Here is a 16,371-nt window from a genome sequence, read left to right as displayed (position 1 = left end):
ATTGTAGTGAACTTACTTAGAGAGATAAAATGATTGTGGACTTGCATAGCTCATCCAATTCACCCCAATACTCAGCATCAATGTTTTCGGCTTTAGCATCCTCATTTTTTAGTGGTTTAACCTATAGTTTGTGCACCAAAACCTACCATATCTATGTTATCCAATAGTTGTAGTTGGTCCCATCTAGGTTTTTCATATTGAAGATAACACTATCATGGGAACCACTAGCCATAATGGGACCAAGCAACTACATAAGGGTCAAACATGTTGATTAATTTCCTACAAATCAGTCCTAAAACTATTCCCAAATCAAGCTAGAAACAAGAAAGACTGCCAAGATAATGAGCAGTCCACAAATTACAATCAAGAAACTGTTAAGTACAAGTGATTGCCCTCATAAAGAATGCATAGATAAAAAGACAAGTAGTGACTCCCACTGAAACAAAAGTTGAATGCCAGATAAGCATAAGAAGCTCAACACATCATGTGTGTGGCATCTAGATAGCCAAGATCCATATGATAAATATCCAGAAGCATGGGATCCAAGTAGTCTACGAAGCTCTTACTGTGGCATCCAAGTAGCATCCATAATAGTGAATGACAGCCAATGTTAATAAAGCCAAGCTCTAATCTCAGCTCAATAGCATGCTATGAGCACAACCAGACATGTAAGATCAATGATATACCTGAGTGTAGCATCCAAAGTGCTTGGTTTGTCCACCCATATATTGGGCTCAAGAATATCTATGTAAAAAAAAAGGAATAAAGTTAATTCAACATCAATATGAAAAATAATATAACTAAGGTTGATTAAACTACAATCAGATCCTTAAATTGGGACCATATATTGTGCCAATGTGACTATGGTGTGATTGATAGGGATAGAACTACAAACATTCAGGAATGATAATGAATTAATATTATATGGTTCATAGTTTCATGACCATGTCATTTATAATCAATACATATAAGTATAGCTGCAAACATAGATCACTTCTTTCAAAAGCTTGGGCTACTTTTTGAAGGTATGCTCTACTTTTTCACTCTAGGCTAACCTTTCAAAGGCATGCACTACTTCTCAAAGGGTTATGCAAAATTTTCTCAAAATCTAGCCTATTTTCTGGGATTGGGCTATCATTTCAATGTTTGGGGCTACTTTAAACATTTCAATTCAATTGAAACAAAGCTATGTATACGATTGATGATTAGATATGCAATGTTGGAGATGGAGGTGTAGACAAAGTAAAATGAATACTTGAGAAAATAGATGATCAGTTCATGGGGTTCTATCACATGTCTTTCTCCCCTCTCGACATGGGTGATGAGTTTCAAAAAGTGAATAACTATGATCTAAGCATTACAGGTGGGATGGTACCCACTATTTACCTATGAATACTAAGCACTAACCAAGTAATGGTTGAAATAGAATATCACACTAGATTTTGGTGCAATAGTTGTGAATCTTACACTCATCTACCATAATTTATCAAGATTTTGAAACCATTATTATCCCCTATTTCATGTTGAAAATTCCAAGCATACATATAACATAAGATGCATCGAATGTGAAAAGAGAGCTTTGAGCTTCTAAGCAGTTAGGGACAATATTATCATTGGAATTGAGCACAATTATCATATAGCTCCTATTCAAAAACCACATAGTTGACATTGAATTATCCTTATTGTTGAATAAATTAATGCAAAAGGAAGAACATTACCAATTTGTTGCGGTAGTCACTCGATAAAATTGTTGCATGCATTACAATGATAAGAGCACTCAAGTCAAGTTAATTGAAATGCAGAAGTACCGATGTGAGATTGGTGCAATGCAAATAACATACTCATGAAATTTCAAATATGTTTGAAAGCTATAACCAATACTCTAGGATGCATTATGACTTAACATATCTTAAACTTAAACATAAATGAAGTTTTGACCCAAGTTTCATAAAGTTTTAGGCATGCATTAAGACCATAAGCATGCAAGAACGCAAGTAAATATATAGTATAAATACATGTTATAGTTGTTCACACAATAATTGAACTATCCTTAATAACATTAATTTGTTAGTTAATTGCAAAAAAGATTATGCATTTTCTATGAATTGAAAAGAAGGCCAAATGCTTCAAAAACAAGATCCATATTCATTGGATTCAACCACAATGATAGAAAATCTAAGTAAAGGTGAAAGGATTGTAAGAAGAACTTAAATGAATACCCCAAAGTATGTGCAAATTTTTCATTTTTATTGCCCTTACAATTTGATATTGAAGCTAGGGCAAATGAAGTCCAAAGTTATAATTCCAAGAGGGAAAGTAATATTAAATTATAAGCTTTACTAAGTTTGGCAATAACACATTTAAACTATTTTTAATAGTATAATTTTGGCTGGCAAAAATTGCCAAAAACAAATTTTTGTTATAATTGAAAATCAAGTCAAATGCTTCAAAAACATAATCCTTGTTATTTTTTCTTCAACCCTAATCTACCATGATGAAACCAAATCTCATTAAAGCTAAATAATCATATAAAAAACCTTATTTGAATACATCACAGTATATGCAACCTTTTATTTTAATCACCCTTGCAATTGGATTTGCAATGATAGTAATGTGACTTGAGTTGATTAAACTTAATTGACCATGCATAAAAAGCATTTGTGCATGACCTTAGAATTAGTTGTGCAGTAATCATAAAGTGAATAGAGTTAATTAAACATCAATATGAGAAATAATATAACTAAAATTGATTAAAATTTAATCAAATCTGTACATTGGGACTCAATATTGTGCCAACATGACTATGGTGTGATTTATAGGGATAGAACTACATATGTTTAGGTATGATAATGAATTAATGTTATGAGGTTCATAGTTTCTTAACTATGTCATTTATAATCAATAAACTACCAAGTATACAATCTAGGTTGCATTTATACAATTGTATTACAAAAAAACAGATTTTATACATTCAATATAGTTGCATAATCTCTATAATACACTAACTATTGTAGAATCACTGATCTTATACCAAGTATACAATCTAGGTTGCATTTATACAATTGTATTACAAAAAAACAGATTTTATACATTCAATATAGTTGCATAATCTCTATAATACACTAACTATTGTAGAATCACTGATCTTATGTAGGAAAGATTTCTTCATGCAAAAGACTTAGTTAGTACAAAACATTATTTTTTGTGAATAGATATGTTTTCGTATGCACAAATATTTTAGTATAAAGCATATACTTCCCTGTATAGATTGGATCTCAAGACCTCAATTTTCAACTTTATAAAATAACAAACCATTCATTTAAACTTAAGAATCTATAAGAATTCATGCCAAAAGATATGGATGCTCAATACTAAAGACTATTAGCTAAAAGAAAAGAAGAAACATATCCAAAAGCTCATAGTTCTATGCTCTATGATGGAGGAGATTCTTCTTGATATGTACTCTAGTTATTTTTTAGTGACTCAATTGGAGCCTCCTCAAAGTAAGAGCTTTGTTGTATTCCTTTTCAGTGACAGTCTTAGAATTGGTATATGTCATTTCCAAGGCCAAGAAAGCCCATAAAAAGAAACATAATAAAGCCAAGTCATTTAGGAACAAGTTGGGTGGAATTCAAGGAAAGCTTTCTCAATCATGAATTACATAGTATTTAACTTTTGGGCAAGTTTTCACTTTCTTTTTTGTTTAATGTTCTTAATAGTGCTAAGCTTCCAACTCTGTTAGCATCCTTTATGTTAGTTGTTCACTATCTCTTAGTATATATTTGATTTTAGCATCATGAAGGAGAAGCGTAAGCAAGATATGATTAATAATGGCAAAATAAAGGTCCAAGGGTAGTGTCTTCTAAACTCGCAATAGACACAAATGAGCTCCGAAATTACTACAAGTGCATAAAGAGATTTGGAGGAGTCTACTCAGATAAGAGCAAACCTTAGGCCAAATGCATCAAGATTATGTTTACACTTCTATCAAGTGAGAAGAAAGAAGAGGATGTATGTTTAAAATAAGCATCAATATTGGTTGAGATAACTCCATTTCTTCTTAATCCTTATCATTTGGCATAATTTGATTCAAAAACACATACTCTAGTGATGATTTTGACGATGAAAGTGATTCCCTTAACTTAATTAGAAAAGGAGCATTGATTTCAACTTGGCAATATTGATGGGTCTTTGACAAATCACCCATTAGGGCCAAAAACGTTTCAAAAACGGCACTTGTAAGAAAATGATTAAGTTACTAATGAGTTGAGGTTTTAAAATAATGAACCCTCCAAATTTGGCCATTCAGACGTGATTAATGAGAGGATTTATTATTCATTTAAGAGGTCATCCATTAAATGCCTAAGGACGTTAACTCATGTTAGAGGTCACTTTTCGGCCATTATTATTTCTTTTTGAATATTCTACTATCACGTTTCCCACCAAAATCACGCTTCTTTTTTCATCTACATTCATTTGAATCATCGTTATCTCCTCTTCACTTTGTTTCTTAGTTCTTAAAGTAGAATTTACTCTGTCGTAAAATTTCTCACCAAAATCACGCTTGGTTCTTACCAACAGTTTGCATTGGTCTCCCTTTGTCTCCCTTCATCTCCTCTCACAAAATCTTGAGAAGCTGATCAACAATCAAAAGAGTCTCTACACAGAGTACCAATACCACTTACTTGCCGATTGAACTATAGAGATATGGTTCTCCATGGACATGAGACGAGATCATCTCATTAGTTTTCAACAGATCCAACTATTTTGGGACATCCAAGCCGCATCTTTCCTTCGACCCCTAAGACATCCATTCTGTAAGATTTTGTTTCAACTAAATCCAAGCTTTTTCTTCAGTCCCTTCAATTTGATTTATAAGAAAATGGGTAAAAGAGTCCCATGGTGTTGACACAAATTGGTAGGGATAGATATACTAAGGATAATCCTCAAGCTAATAGAATAGAAAGTGAAAAATTTCACCTTGATCTTGGCACTTGAAAATAGAATATCTTCATTATACAGTGTTGTAATATCAACTTTTTAGCAAGCACTAATGGATAAGACAAGGATAATATATTATAATTAGAAGAAAGGAAGTACTTTGATTTCAGGGAGACAAAAATCTTTACCTAGTAATAGATTAAAAATGTTTATTATTCAATTTTTAGTCTCTTAAAATATAAAAAACATTAAATAAGTAATAGATAGAAGTATTAGTGATATTGTGTATCATATCAACTTTAGGACTAAGACGATTTTATGTGTGCATGATGCTTCGAAGAATATGAAGGATACAACTTCTTACTTGATATTAGCTCTTGGGAGTCTTTTTCTCATCATACCCTCAACTATGATTAGCACTATGGGGTTTCAAGTTTCAATATCCTCAATTGCGATTCTTATTAGCACTATCAGATTTCAATACCTAAATGGTGTCTTGATGTCATGGGATGATACTACTCATGCCATCATATCCTAGCAAATCTCTTAAGATCTCTTCCCTTGATTTGTAAGAAGAGATAGAAAGGACTTGACTCTATTTCTTTCTCTCATAACTCTGATTCTAATGCACATGCTATCATATCCTAGCAAATCTCTTAAGATCTCTTCCCTTGATTTGTAAGAAGAAATAGAAAGGACTTGACTCTATTTCTTTTTCTCAGAACTTTGATTCTAATGCAGACTGATTTTATAATTGAAAGCATCACTACATTATTGATGCTTTATCCTTGTATATATTTCAAATGTAATATATCTCAATTTCACAAAAAAAACGACCATCAAAATAATCTTTGTGATTATAGATATCCTTTACTCTATAGCATTCATTATCTTATTTATTTTTTTAAAATAGTTTAAAGAGTTATGATGTTATACAAAGTTCTCTACATGAAATAACATAAACTTTTGACAAGTCAATGGAGTTAGATAAATAAATTATTAATGGAGTCATTTATATAGTAATATAAACTGTTGATAAATCAATGGAGTTGAATAAATAAGTCATTAATAGTCAAATTATTATATGAAACCCATGATAATAGATATAATTATTCAATATCTCTTCAATCTTTTTCTATAGCTCAAAAGGATAAAATATACTATTTAGTAAAGATAAACTATATTTCATAACTCTTCAAGAAGATACCCTCTCTAAAATAAAAATATTTTGGTGAATTGATAGAATTATTAGCAAATAAGTTATTAAAAATATATATTATCTCAAAAATATATAACTATTCATATCTCTTATATATTTTTAAAGCTCTTAAAGAAGATAGAATATCTATAGCAGATATACACTAATGCAATATCTATTCAAAAAGATAGTCTATTTTGGATCAAAATTATGTAATGATAGGTAGAAAAAAAAGTAAAGAAATAGCCCAAAAAATTTTAAGCTTTAGGATAATAGTCACATGTGATTCTCTGATAATGTTATAATCTTTATTTTTAATAAGACTCTACACCTATTAAAAAAATCCAAAATTTTTTATAAAAGCATTAGACACTTAAAATTTTTTGAAAAGTTTTTAAGAAAATTTTGAGCTCATTTGTTATTTTAAAACGGTTTTAAGAAAAAAAGGAGACGATGATCCTCCTTATATATCGTAAGGGATAAGGGGAGCTGAGTGTGAATGGTATTGAGGGGAAGGGAAAACCCTAACCCCAAAAAAGCACAAAAAAAGGCCATCATGATATGCCGTGGATAGGGGGGGTTGGGTGACCCAACCCCCTATTCACGCCATATCATGATAGCCTATTTTTTGTGGCCTTGAGGGGAAGGGAAAACCTTAACCCCAGAAAAGTATTAAAAAAGCACAAAAAATAGGCCATAATGATATGGCGCGAATAGGGGGGTTGGGTCATTACGTAACCCCCCCCATTTGCACCATATCATGATGGTCTTTTTTTTGTGATTTCTTTATGCTTTTTTTGGGTTAGGGTTTCCTCTTTCCCTCAAGACCATTCACACTCAGCTCCTCTTATCCTCTATAGCATTAGGAAGATTCACATGTATACACTCTCAATATCCCCCCCCCGCCCCCCATCCGGCCCCCTCAATGCCACATTGGATTACAAAGCATGACAAGATGCTCCCCCTTAATCCACAAAAAGATGTCTTTATAAATCAAGCTATAATAAAAAGAGGATCTAGATTGATTTGTTGGCTGATCAAGTACTCTAAGGAAGATTGGAACCTTGGTAGTTGTCTGCTTTATCCTTGTCATCACTGTTGCGCCTGAGAAAATGACAAAAAGAGTAAAAAAAAACTATTCGCTGGTATGGTCGATACGACATGGAGAGGATAAGTTGATATGACACGAGAGCAACAAAGCAAAATTTTCGTGGGGAACACAATGTTAGTGAGTTTGGGAATCTCCCAATTCCCATTTTTTGAATACTAAAAAGGTGACACTCGGATAGCATGCCCATAAGTTTCTCAAAACCATATGATGTGACCTATCATTGGAAAGTGCTTTAAAAATGGAATCTATTGAGCTATAAAGCGCTCAAATTGGAGTTATAGTGTTCAAGTTATGACAAATCCAAAGATTTGACCATGTGGCCCAAACTTATGGGAAATTCCCATATTCCCCAATATGGTGTTAGGGTCCTATTCGCGCTGTATTGTGGAGTAGCTGATACGACGTGAGCGTGGCAAAGCATAATGTTTGGTACTATACTTTTCACTCCGTATTGTGGATGACCTGATATGGCGAGAGAGTGGCACGACAAAATCTTCGTAGGAGGAGTCCTCGCTTCGTATCGTGGAGGAGTAAACATGCGCGTACAAAGTACAACCCCTTGTAATGACTTATTTTTTGTGAGACCTTAAACAAATAAAAAAATTCCAAAAAAAACTCATAAGGTTATTAGGCTTTGAAAAAAATTTAGAAAAATTTTAAGATTTTTTTGAGCTAGTTTGCTATTTAAAAGATATTTTTTAGTAAAAGGGCCTAAAAAGGACCAAAAAATCACAAAAAAATCACCCAAAAATAGCATATCATGATGCAGCGCGAAAAAGGTGTGTTCGAGGTAGCATATTATGATATGGCACAAAAAAGGCGTGTGCGAGGACCTCGAACACACCTTTTTTGCGTCGTGTCATAATATGCTATTTTTGGGTGATTGTTTTGTGTTTTTTTGGTACTTTTTAGGCCCTTTTGCTAAAAAATAGCTTTTAAATAGCAAAATAGCTCAAAAAAATCCTAAAAATTTTCTAAATTTTTTTCAGAGCCTAATAACCTTATGAAATTTTTTTGATTGGTTTAAGGTCTCACAAAAAATAAGTCATTATAGGGGGTTATACTTTGTACGTGCATGTTTACTCCTCCACGATACGGAGCGAGGACTCCTCCTACGGAGATTTTATCGTGCCACTCTCGCGCCATATCAGGTCATCCACAATAGGGAGCGAGAAGTATAGTACCAAACATTATGCTTTGCGACGCTCGTGCCGTATCAACTGCTCCACAATATAGCGCGAATATGACCCTACGAAAATTTTGCTTTGCTACTCTCATGTCGTATCAACTTATCCTCCATGTCGTATTGACCATACCAGCGAATAGTTTTTTTTTACTCTTCCTGTCATTTTCTTAGGCGCAACAGTGATGACAAAGACAAAGCAGACAACTGCCAAGGTTCCAATCTCCCCTACAGTACTTGATTAGCCAACAAATCAAGGATATTTCTGATAGATTTTGAAGAATGTTGACTAAAATTGGCTTGCAAAAGAAATGGTAGCTTGCCTGCAAAAGAAATGGTAGCTTGTAGCGATTCTTTCTCTTTAGGGAGCAGTTAAAGACTTTGTTATTGACTTTATGAAATATGCTTACATTGTTGCTGCTCATGCTCATAAGATCACCCTAATGAACAAAGATTTTAATACGATTAGCAAAATAAGGTACTAAGGATGATATTTGCAAGAGAAAAATCGATGTACTTGGTCTTGTTAATTATAAGAGAATGGGTGAGGTGTTTGGGCAAATGGTTATCAATGTTTCTTGCACTTCTGAGGAAGAGGACTATCTTAGCACATCTCATGATGAGGACAAGTCCATGCTAGTTGCAAAAAGGATATTTAATTGTTAGATTCTGTAGTTTATTGTTGCATAAGGTAAGGCATTTTGACTCTTAAAAATTTTAGTATATAGAATGATTGTGCTATTGATTGCAAAAAATAACACGCCTTTATTTTTTCTATTAGCTTTAGGGTGTTGATTGCATCTCTTAACCAATAAATCTCTAAAATTATGTGTATTGTTGATCCACTGTTATCAATGGAATTGTTTTCGAGATCTGGTTTAAATATAGCAATGTCTTTCAAAGCTTTCGATTCCATCACAAACTACCATATTTTTTTTCATTACATCGGATACACTCACCAGAGAAATTATCCTCATGAACTCTCTAAGTGGTATCCATGGCCAAGGAAGAATGTGGGTTGAATGGAATACTGCTTGCTTTTTGGTTAATTATTTATATTATTTGATTGTCTATTTTAGTTACATGTTTCCATTTGCAGTGCTGGCAGGCTCGTGACTACCTTCTTGGACACCACATATGAGGATATTTTTTATCCTAAAAAACCATATAACTCTCTCTAACAAGTACCATCGCAAAGTCATACATATAATTGTGGAAAGAGAGTGCTTTTCAAATGTCTATAAGACAATAGATTCAAAGATACTCAAGATAGATGGAGTGAATGTAAGTCTCTTTCATATTGTTGGTTTTTTTAGGGACAATTTTTTACGAATTTGGAGTAGTAGGCTTCTAGGCTTAGGCCTGAATGCTTTAGATTAAAGAACTTGTTCATCTTTTGAGGGCTTGATATGTGGGTGGAAGATATCTCCCACGTACCGCATCCTTAATTGTGTCTTAAGTGATAGTGCCTTCGGGTGTTTCTTTGGTCCTTGCACCATTGTTTCCACTAAAGACGGGCATCTCCTGTGAGTTTTAGTTTGGTGATCATGGCTTGACTTGATGGTGCAGTTCATGCAACAATGAAATAGTCTTCCATAGATTCTATCCATGTTTTTGCTTCACTTGGAATGTCCCTTCCTTTACCATCAAACTCTGGTGGCTTGTATTGCTTGAGAGCAAATTTCTTCTCTTTCGGCTTCCATAGTATTGAGATTCGGGGTGATGTTTTGAGAATTATACAAATTTATGATCAATTTTCGTTCCAACCATATTCAGAAAAAAAAAAGATGTTTACTTGTTTACTCTACCTCAATAATTTAGAAAGGAAATTACGTACTACTTGTCTTTCTAATAATGATCAGGGTTTATACTTCAAAAGAGAGTTTTAATTTTTAATCAGGAAAAAACTCTATCTACTATTTTTGATTTATCAAGGAGACAAACGAATGGACAAAAATAATTCTTTACATCAATAGAAAGGGAATACATTATTTCAGTAGTTTGGGAGCTCATATTATTCTTGGAAAATATTTTTCTACCACAATCTAGGTATGGCATTGCGATTTATCAATTTCATAGTAATTAGGATTCTAAAACACAATATTAGTGAGTTTGGGAATCTCCCAATTCCCATTTTTTGAATACTAAAAAGGTGGCACTCGGATAACATACCCATAAGTTTCTCAAAACCATATGATGTGACCTATCATTGGAAAGCACTTGAAAAATGGAATCTATTGAGCTATAGAGCACTTGATTTGGAGTTATGGTGTTCAAGTTATGAAGAATCCAAAGATTTGACCACATGTCCCAAACTTATGGGAAATTCCCATATTCCCCAATATGGTGTTCTAAGAATAAATATCCAAAAATCTATATGTCGGAGGTAATCCATCTTTCTTGTAGTTGCGGCAAAATTGGAGCATCCTACATTTTTTCTCGTAGTGCTAAGATTACCCTAACTCATATATGCGATTGATAAGGGAGCAATGTATTGAGTTGATTTTGGATAGGGTAATCACACTAGTTGATTCCGACTCCCCTCCACAAAGCCATGAAACATACATAATAAAAACCCCCATAATCTGATCAGCATAGATAATGTCTGCGAACACCTTATGAATCGCATGGAAGGTTCCACTTAGGCTTTCCATAGGTTGCCATTCAGTACTTGTTGACATAAATATATCTACAACCAAGAATTCATTATTAGTACTTACTTAAATGAAAAAAAATTACATACGTTATCAACTCAAGTCTTATAATGTGTTTACTGCGAAACACGCTCGTTTGGAGGCAAGTGCATATCCTTCGCCGCCATGTAAACATGTTGCAGTTTGATAAACCACCCTTCATGCATAATTTTGAAAGAAATGATACGTCCCTTCCAATGATGTTTAATATCCTCTCATTTTTTTCTTTTCACCTTGTGAGAGTCCTTGCAAGAGGGCAGTATGGCAACCTAATCATTTATACTAAAGATCTTTGGCTCCCAATTTTCATAAACTCTATGGCTATAAATAGTGTAAGAGTTTACTAAACGAGAAGAGCACCTTCTGGATGCCATACTTAAATTAAATTCGCAGAGAAAGAAGCTCGTCGAGAAAGATGAATGAACTAAAAAGTAGAGAAAGAAGCTCACCGAGAAATGTGAATGAACTAAAAAGGAATATTAAGAAGACTAATGAAAATATATTGGGCGCCAAAAGGTTCTCGACTTTCAAAAAAACATCATTAACTTCACAGCAACTTTATTATGTCATTTGTCAGATTTTATAAGTAAATAAGGACTTCGAGACTACCAAAACATGTTAGACTTTGGAGATTTTGGCTAAAAAGGAGGAGAGAATCACGAAGTGGACTCTACTATCTCCAAAAAAGAGGAGACAAGAATACCATATTCTTGCACACATGGCAAACTCTCTTTGGCCCTTTTATTAATCCCATGATTAACAAAAGTGCATTTTTTGAAGTGTTTTCGGCCCTAATGCTTGAATTTGGAGCATCAATTTCAATTTGATGTTATTGATGGGTATTTGGTAAATCACCTAGAGTTTGGAGCTCTAATTGCCTTTAATGCTTATGAGGCCATTCCCTTGTGATATTTTAAAGGAGTATGAGTTCTAATTCAAGGTTGAAGAGAAACATTTCATAAACCACCTAGAATTTGGAGCTTTACAATGCCCTAGTTATGTAGGGATGGACCTTATCTCTTTTGAAATGTCAGAGAAGGAGCATTTGTCCCAAGTTGACATCAAAGAGAAGTATTTTCTAGACCACCCAAATGTATTTTTTCCATGAAAGCCCTAGTTATGTAGGTATGGGCCTAATCTCTTTTAATACCTTAAGGAGTATCAATTCCAACTTGATGTTAAAGAGGGGTAATTGACAAAGACCCTACAAATTGATAGCTATATTTTCTTTCAAAATCAATCCTATCACTCTATAGGATACGCCAACTTCAAAACTACCACCATGATCATTGGGACAATAGCACACATGATGTCAATAGTGCAACCCAATGAGTTGCATTAGCTTTGTATCCCAATAGATACGGAGGATATGGAAGGGCAATGGGAACCAAATATCAATGAGAGCCTGCTCGAGGGTAGCATGGGGACTTGGGATTGAAGTTCAAAAGTTGTATGTTGAGAATATTTAGACATCTACATTAAGTTAAGTAACATGTACTTTAGCCCAACAAAATTAATCCCATGTTGTTCCATGTTTGATTCTCCATGAAAACCTTAATTCTAGGAATGAGTATCATCTCAAATTTTTTTTTGTCAATTATGCCTATCTTTTTGGTAGTTTGAGTTTATCTTTACAAACTAATTAGGTTTTGCTCCTAGCTTTGGTGAACATGCACATTTAATGAATAAATTCATGAAATAGAAAAACTAATGTTGATTCCACCCAAGTTCATAAAAAGGAGCAATTGAAAGTCATCAACAGTTCTATCAAAATTTCTCTGAATTTATGTCTCTCATTTTGCCTTTTTAGGACTCAAATGTTTAACTACTCAAAAATTATATTATAGATTATTTTGTCTTTTTTATTTTTTACTATTTATTTACATTTTAAGTTTCATATTATTTATTTGAGATATGTATACTATTTACATTACTTAAAGATCTAACATTCATTATAATTAGGGTATCATTAAGTTGTAATCTAACTACTCTACAACCTATGAATGCATATGAAATATTCCTTTATACCAAAGAGTTTTATTTTTTCATATGAAACAATCATTTCTTACAAAAGGTTATATAATCATATTCTAAATTCGTATGGTAATCTAGCTATCAAACATACTAGCATACTCTACAACTTATAAATTCATAAGGATCATTCTTGTGCTTATGAACTTTTCTCTATTCAAATACTCCTTTTGTAGGAAAGGATTATTTCATACCAAAGACACGTGTAACCATATTTTCAATCCAATATAATATTTTATGTAATTGATGGCTATCCCCAACTTATATTCATATTTTCAAGGGCCAATGTGGAAGAGCCCAATACTTTTCATGAAGTCCAGACCCCATATTTTGCACTATGTAGCCTAGTACACAATTAATGTGACCAAGGTCTATATTGACTTTTAATAATTGGCAAAGCGTAATTATAGTGAGAGTGCAACATATATTTAATATCGAGGACATTCACCTTGTCAAGCTAAATACTTTACTGATATTTCATATTATATGGACTGTTGTGTATATTATTTGTATACCGATCCCCTATCATAGTTTTAGGGTATGATGAGGTACCTCAAAAGAACAGAGATGAAAGTCAATCACATAAAAGAAGATGCAATCTAGGATTATTCAGTCATATATGGCCATTAAGGAAACTATTGACATATGTCAAGCATTATTTAGTCATAGATCTACAATTCCTAAGCCATCTGTATGCCCATAAAGAAAATTGTTAACGTATACCTATCAATTTTTTAAAATAATGGGATTATATTGCCTTTGGGCAGAAATTATTGACGAGCTATTGCCCACCTAGTGTTCACGAAAAACATTTTTCGAAGTAAATACAAAAACCTCCAACTCAAAATTTTGCACGGGTTTTTGAATCAAATTACATGCATTTGCCATTTTTATAACTAAAAATTTTCAAAAGTTTTTGAGATTTGAAACCTTCTTCCTTCAATTTCGAAGGTTGTTTTTTTTTTAAAATTTACAATTCACTTTACATTAAACCTCGGTTTTTCATGACCTCAACGCCCACCATCTCTTCACCCGATGATCGCGTACCATGCGGCTGCCCAGTTGTGGGTTTCGATCTTTAGACCTTCCACAATTATCTAGCATTACCGTCATATAACTAGGATTCTTCAGTCATGTATGCCCATTAAAGGAAACTATTGAAAACCTTCCTTATGAGTAAAATTATCTACAAGTTTACAATCGTCCATGCAGACTCCAGAGTACCACCATGAACACTTGCCGAGATAAGTAAAGGCAGAGGGAGAACAGAGTAATATCAGGGGAGTAGATCGACATAGCCAGTAGCAATAGCAACCCCGAGGATGACTGCAGGAGGGAGGATAACAAAGAGGGCCACAGTGGCAAAGAATGGTGCATCATTCCGTTTACTGACCCGATCCAGATACTGCTGCCTCCTTATGTTCCTCCTCTGGGACACAGTCAGGTCACTGTACTCCATGGGGATCTTCTTGGCCAGAGGGATTGTGGCATCGCTGGGGATGTCCTGCCTGCCTGCCTTGCTTGCTAACTGATCAGCTATGGTCGATCTTTCAGCATCTGTGCATATATCCCCATAGGGCATGGTCAAACCTGTCTGTTAATTTCAGCATTCATAACCTCGGAGAAACATGACATGGTGCAGGCATAAGCGGGCACATTCATCTTGTCAAGCATACAGTGGGTTCGTATGATTAGAATCAGACATGTGCAGTTGCCATTGATGAGTCCTTGCACTTGGAATTACACAGGAGTTAGAGCTTCTGCATGATGCTAAGAGAAAGGGAGACCCCAATTAAAGAGCACATAAAACATAATTCCACTGGCAAAGATTGGTTTAAGGAGAGAGAAGCAAAGAAGAGGCTCACCATATGCTTTTCATGACAATGCAATAGCAATATCTGAGGAAAAATTAGATCTACCTATTACTCCACTGAAGTCTCAAGGACTATGGTAATAAGTTTTTGATATTTTCCCATGTGCATGTGGGAAAAGGGGGCTTTTTTCCCTTGTTTTTTTCCACTTTCATGTTCAAAGATCATAATCTTCTGCAAGAGAGTGATTGCAATACCTGACTGGCAGCCCCTTGCCCCCAAATACACCTAGCTAGGTATGCGGTTCATGTATGAATCCCTTTCATGTCCAAAGATCATAAGCTTCCGCAAGGGAACATGTACTCATTGCAAACATTTCAACTCACCTGTGATCTCTCTGGTCGAAGTCAGCTTCTCCAACAGATCCAGCTGAGTGCGAGCTGCAGCGGCATTAGAATATACATGAGAGACAAACAGGCCAAAGCTTGCTACAAACCATCCAGAAGCAGTCTAAGGGGCGAGATGGACGCAACCTGCCGATAAGGAATTCACAAGTTTCCTGTAAATAATGGTGAAAAAACATCAGCCTACCACTGGTTTGCTGCTGGGGTTGGTAAGCTTCCATGTCCTGCTGCAAATTGGAGGCACCGGCATCATCCTTTTCAGTACTAGCACTGGCCTGAGCCAACAGGCGCGATGAGGGCTTCTTCCGGTTGAGGTTGGAGGCCGCGTGGTGGTGCAGAAGAGAACGAGATGATGCGAATGCAGCGGGAAGTAGATGATTTGATGAAGAAGCAGGAGGAGGAAGAGGGAATATCCCAGCGGCTGTATTGATATAGGGGCAATTACTGCACATCCTAGGCAGCGATGGCAGGTACTCTTGAGAGAGAGAGAGAGAGAGTGCGTGTGTGTGTGTGTCTCCTTCTTTTGTGGGCGCTTTTGAACAGCAAACATCGACCACATATGCGGCCACGTTGAACATCCTCGTTTTTGTCCCCCCTCCACGCTTCTTCAGTACATAAGGAGTATATACATAATACATGTCTTTGGATAATTAAGGCCGGTTACACACCGGATGGGCATCAACCCACGCCCATCCTCAAAAGTGTCTAGTGTTTTGTTTTACACACTAACCCTCGTTAAATCTTGCAAATAAGAGGACATTGGCTTGCACTTGAAATTGTGCCACATATTCTGGGGATCGGATGGGTCAAAAACAACTAATTCGTATAAGCCATTGAACCCGCAATACTGGCCGACGGGATTTTTTCTTATCTGTCCGATCGATCTGGCAGTTAAAGTCTTTTCAGTGCCTTTCACTTTTTTAAATGAGAATGTTGTTCTTTTCCTTTTGAAGCGTAGGTTCCAACCTTGGATGGGAGATCTCCCCCACCCAAGTTTGT

At 34.8% G+C, this 16,371-nt stretch overlaps 1 protein-coding gene across 3 annotated transcripts; it reads right to left on the bottom strand.

The window, feature by feature from the left end:
- Nucleotides 1–424: 424 nt before the first annotated feature.
- Nucleotides 425–15,935, bottom strand: LOC148037053 (myosin-G heavy chain-like protein). 3 transcript variants are annotated; one of them, XM_087675999.1, is made up of 4 exons: nt 15,560–15,935; nt 15,355–15,408; nt 687–744; nt 425–565 (listed from the first exon to the last, which is right to left on the bottom strand). In XM_087675999.1, exons 1-4 carry the CDS (start codon nt 15,822–15,824, stop codon nt 475–477), a joined length of 468 nt encoding a protein of 155 aa, XP_087532125.1. In that variant the 5' UTR covers nt 15,825–15,935; the 3' UTR covers nt 425–474. The 3 variants fall into 3 exon arrangements, with proteins under 3 accessions (XP_087532125.1, XP_087532126.1, XP_087532124.1); XM_087676000.1 differs by having other exon boundaries at nt 425–744; nt 15,560–15,932; XM_087675998.1 differs by lacking the exons at nt 425–565; nt 687–744 and adding an exon at nt 14,315–14,714 and having other exon boundaries at nt 15,560–15,911.
- Between the last annotated feature and the right edge of the window lie 436 nt (nt 15,936–16,371).

Source organism: Lygodium microphyllum, chromosome 4 (assembly GCF_053477565.2).
Source record: "Lygodium microphyllum isolate KBCC chromosome 4, Lygodium_microphyllum_v1.1.10, whole genome shotgun sequence".
NCBI classification, from domain to species: domain Eukaryota; kingdom Viridiplantae; phylum Streptophyta; class Polypodiopsida; order Schizaeales; family Lygodiaceae; genus Lygodium; species Lygodium microphyllum.
The sequence above is the reverse complement of the archived record's forward strand: the minus strand, read 5'-3'. Positions and strand labels throughout refer to the sequence as shown.

What these genes read in the sequence shown, in the direction of transcription:
- LOC148037053 (XM_087675998.1), bottom strand. Translation starts at nt 15,824, where the DNA reads ATGTGCAGTAATTGCCCCTATATCAATACAGCCGCTGGGATATTCCCT. An exon ending in ACCCCAGCAGCAAACCAGTG is followed by an intron (nt 15,409 to 15,559) that starts GTAGGCTGATGT and finishes ATGCCGCTGCAG; the next exon opens with CTCGCACTCAGCTGGATCTG. An exon ending in TTCGACCAGAGAGATCACAG is followed by an intron (nt 14,715 to 15,354) that starts GTGAGTTGAAAT and finishes ATATATGCACAG; the next exon opens with ATGCTGAAAGATCGACCATA.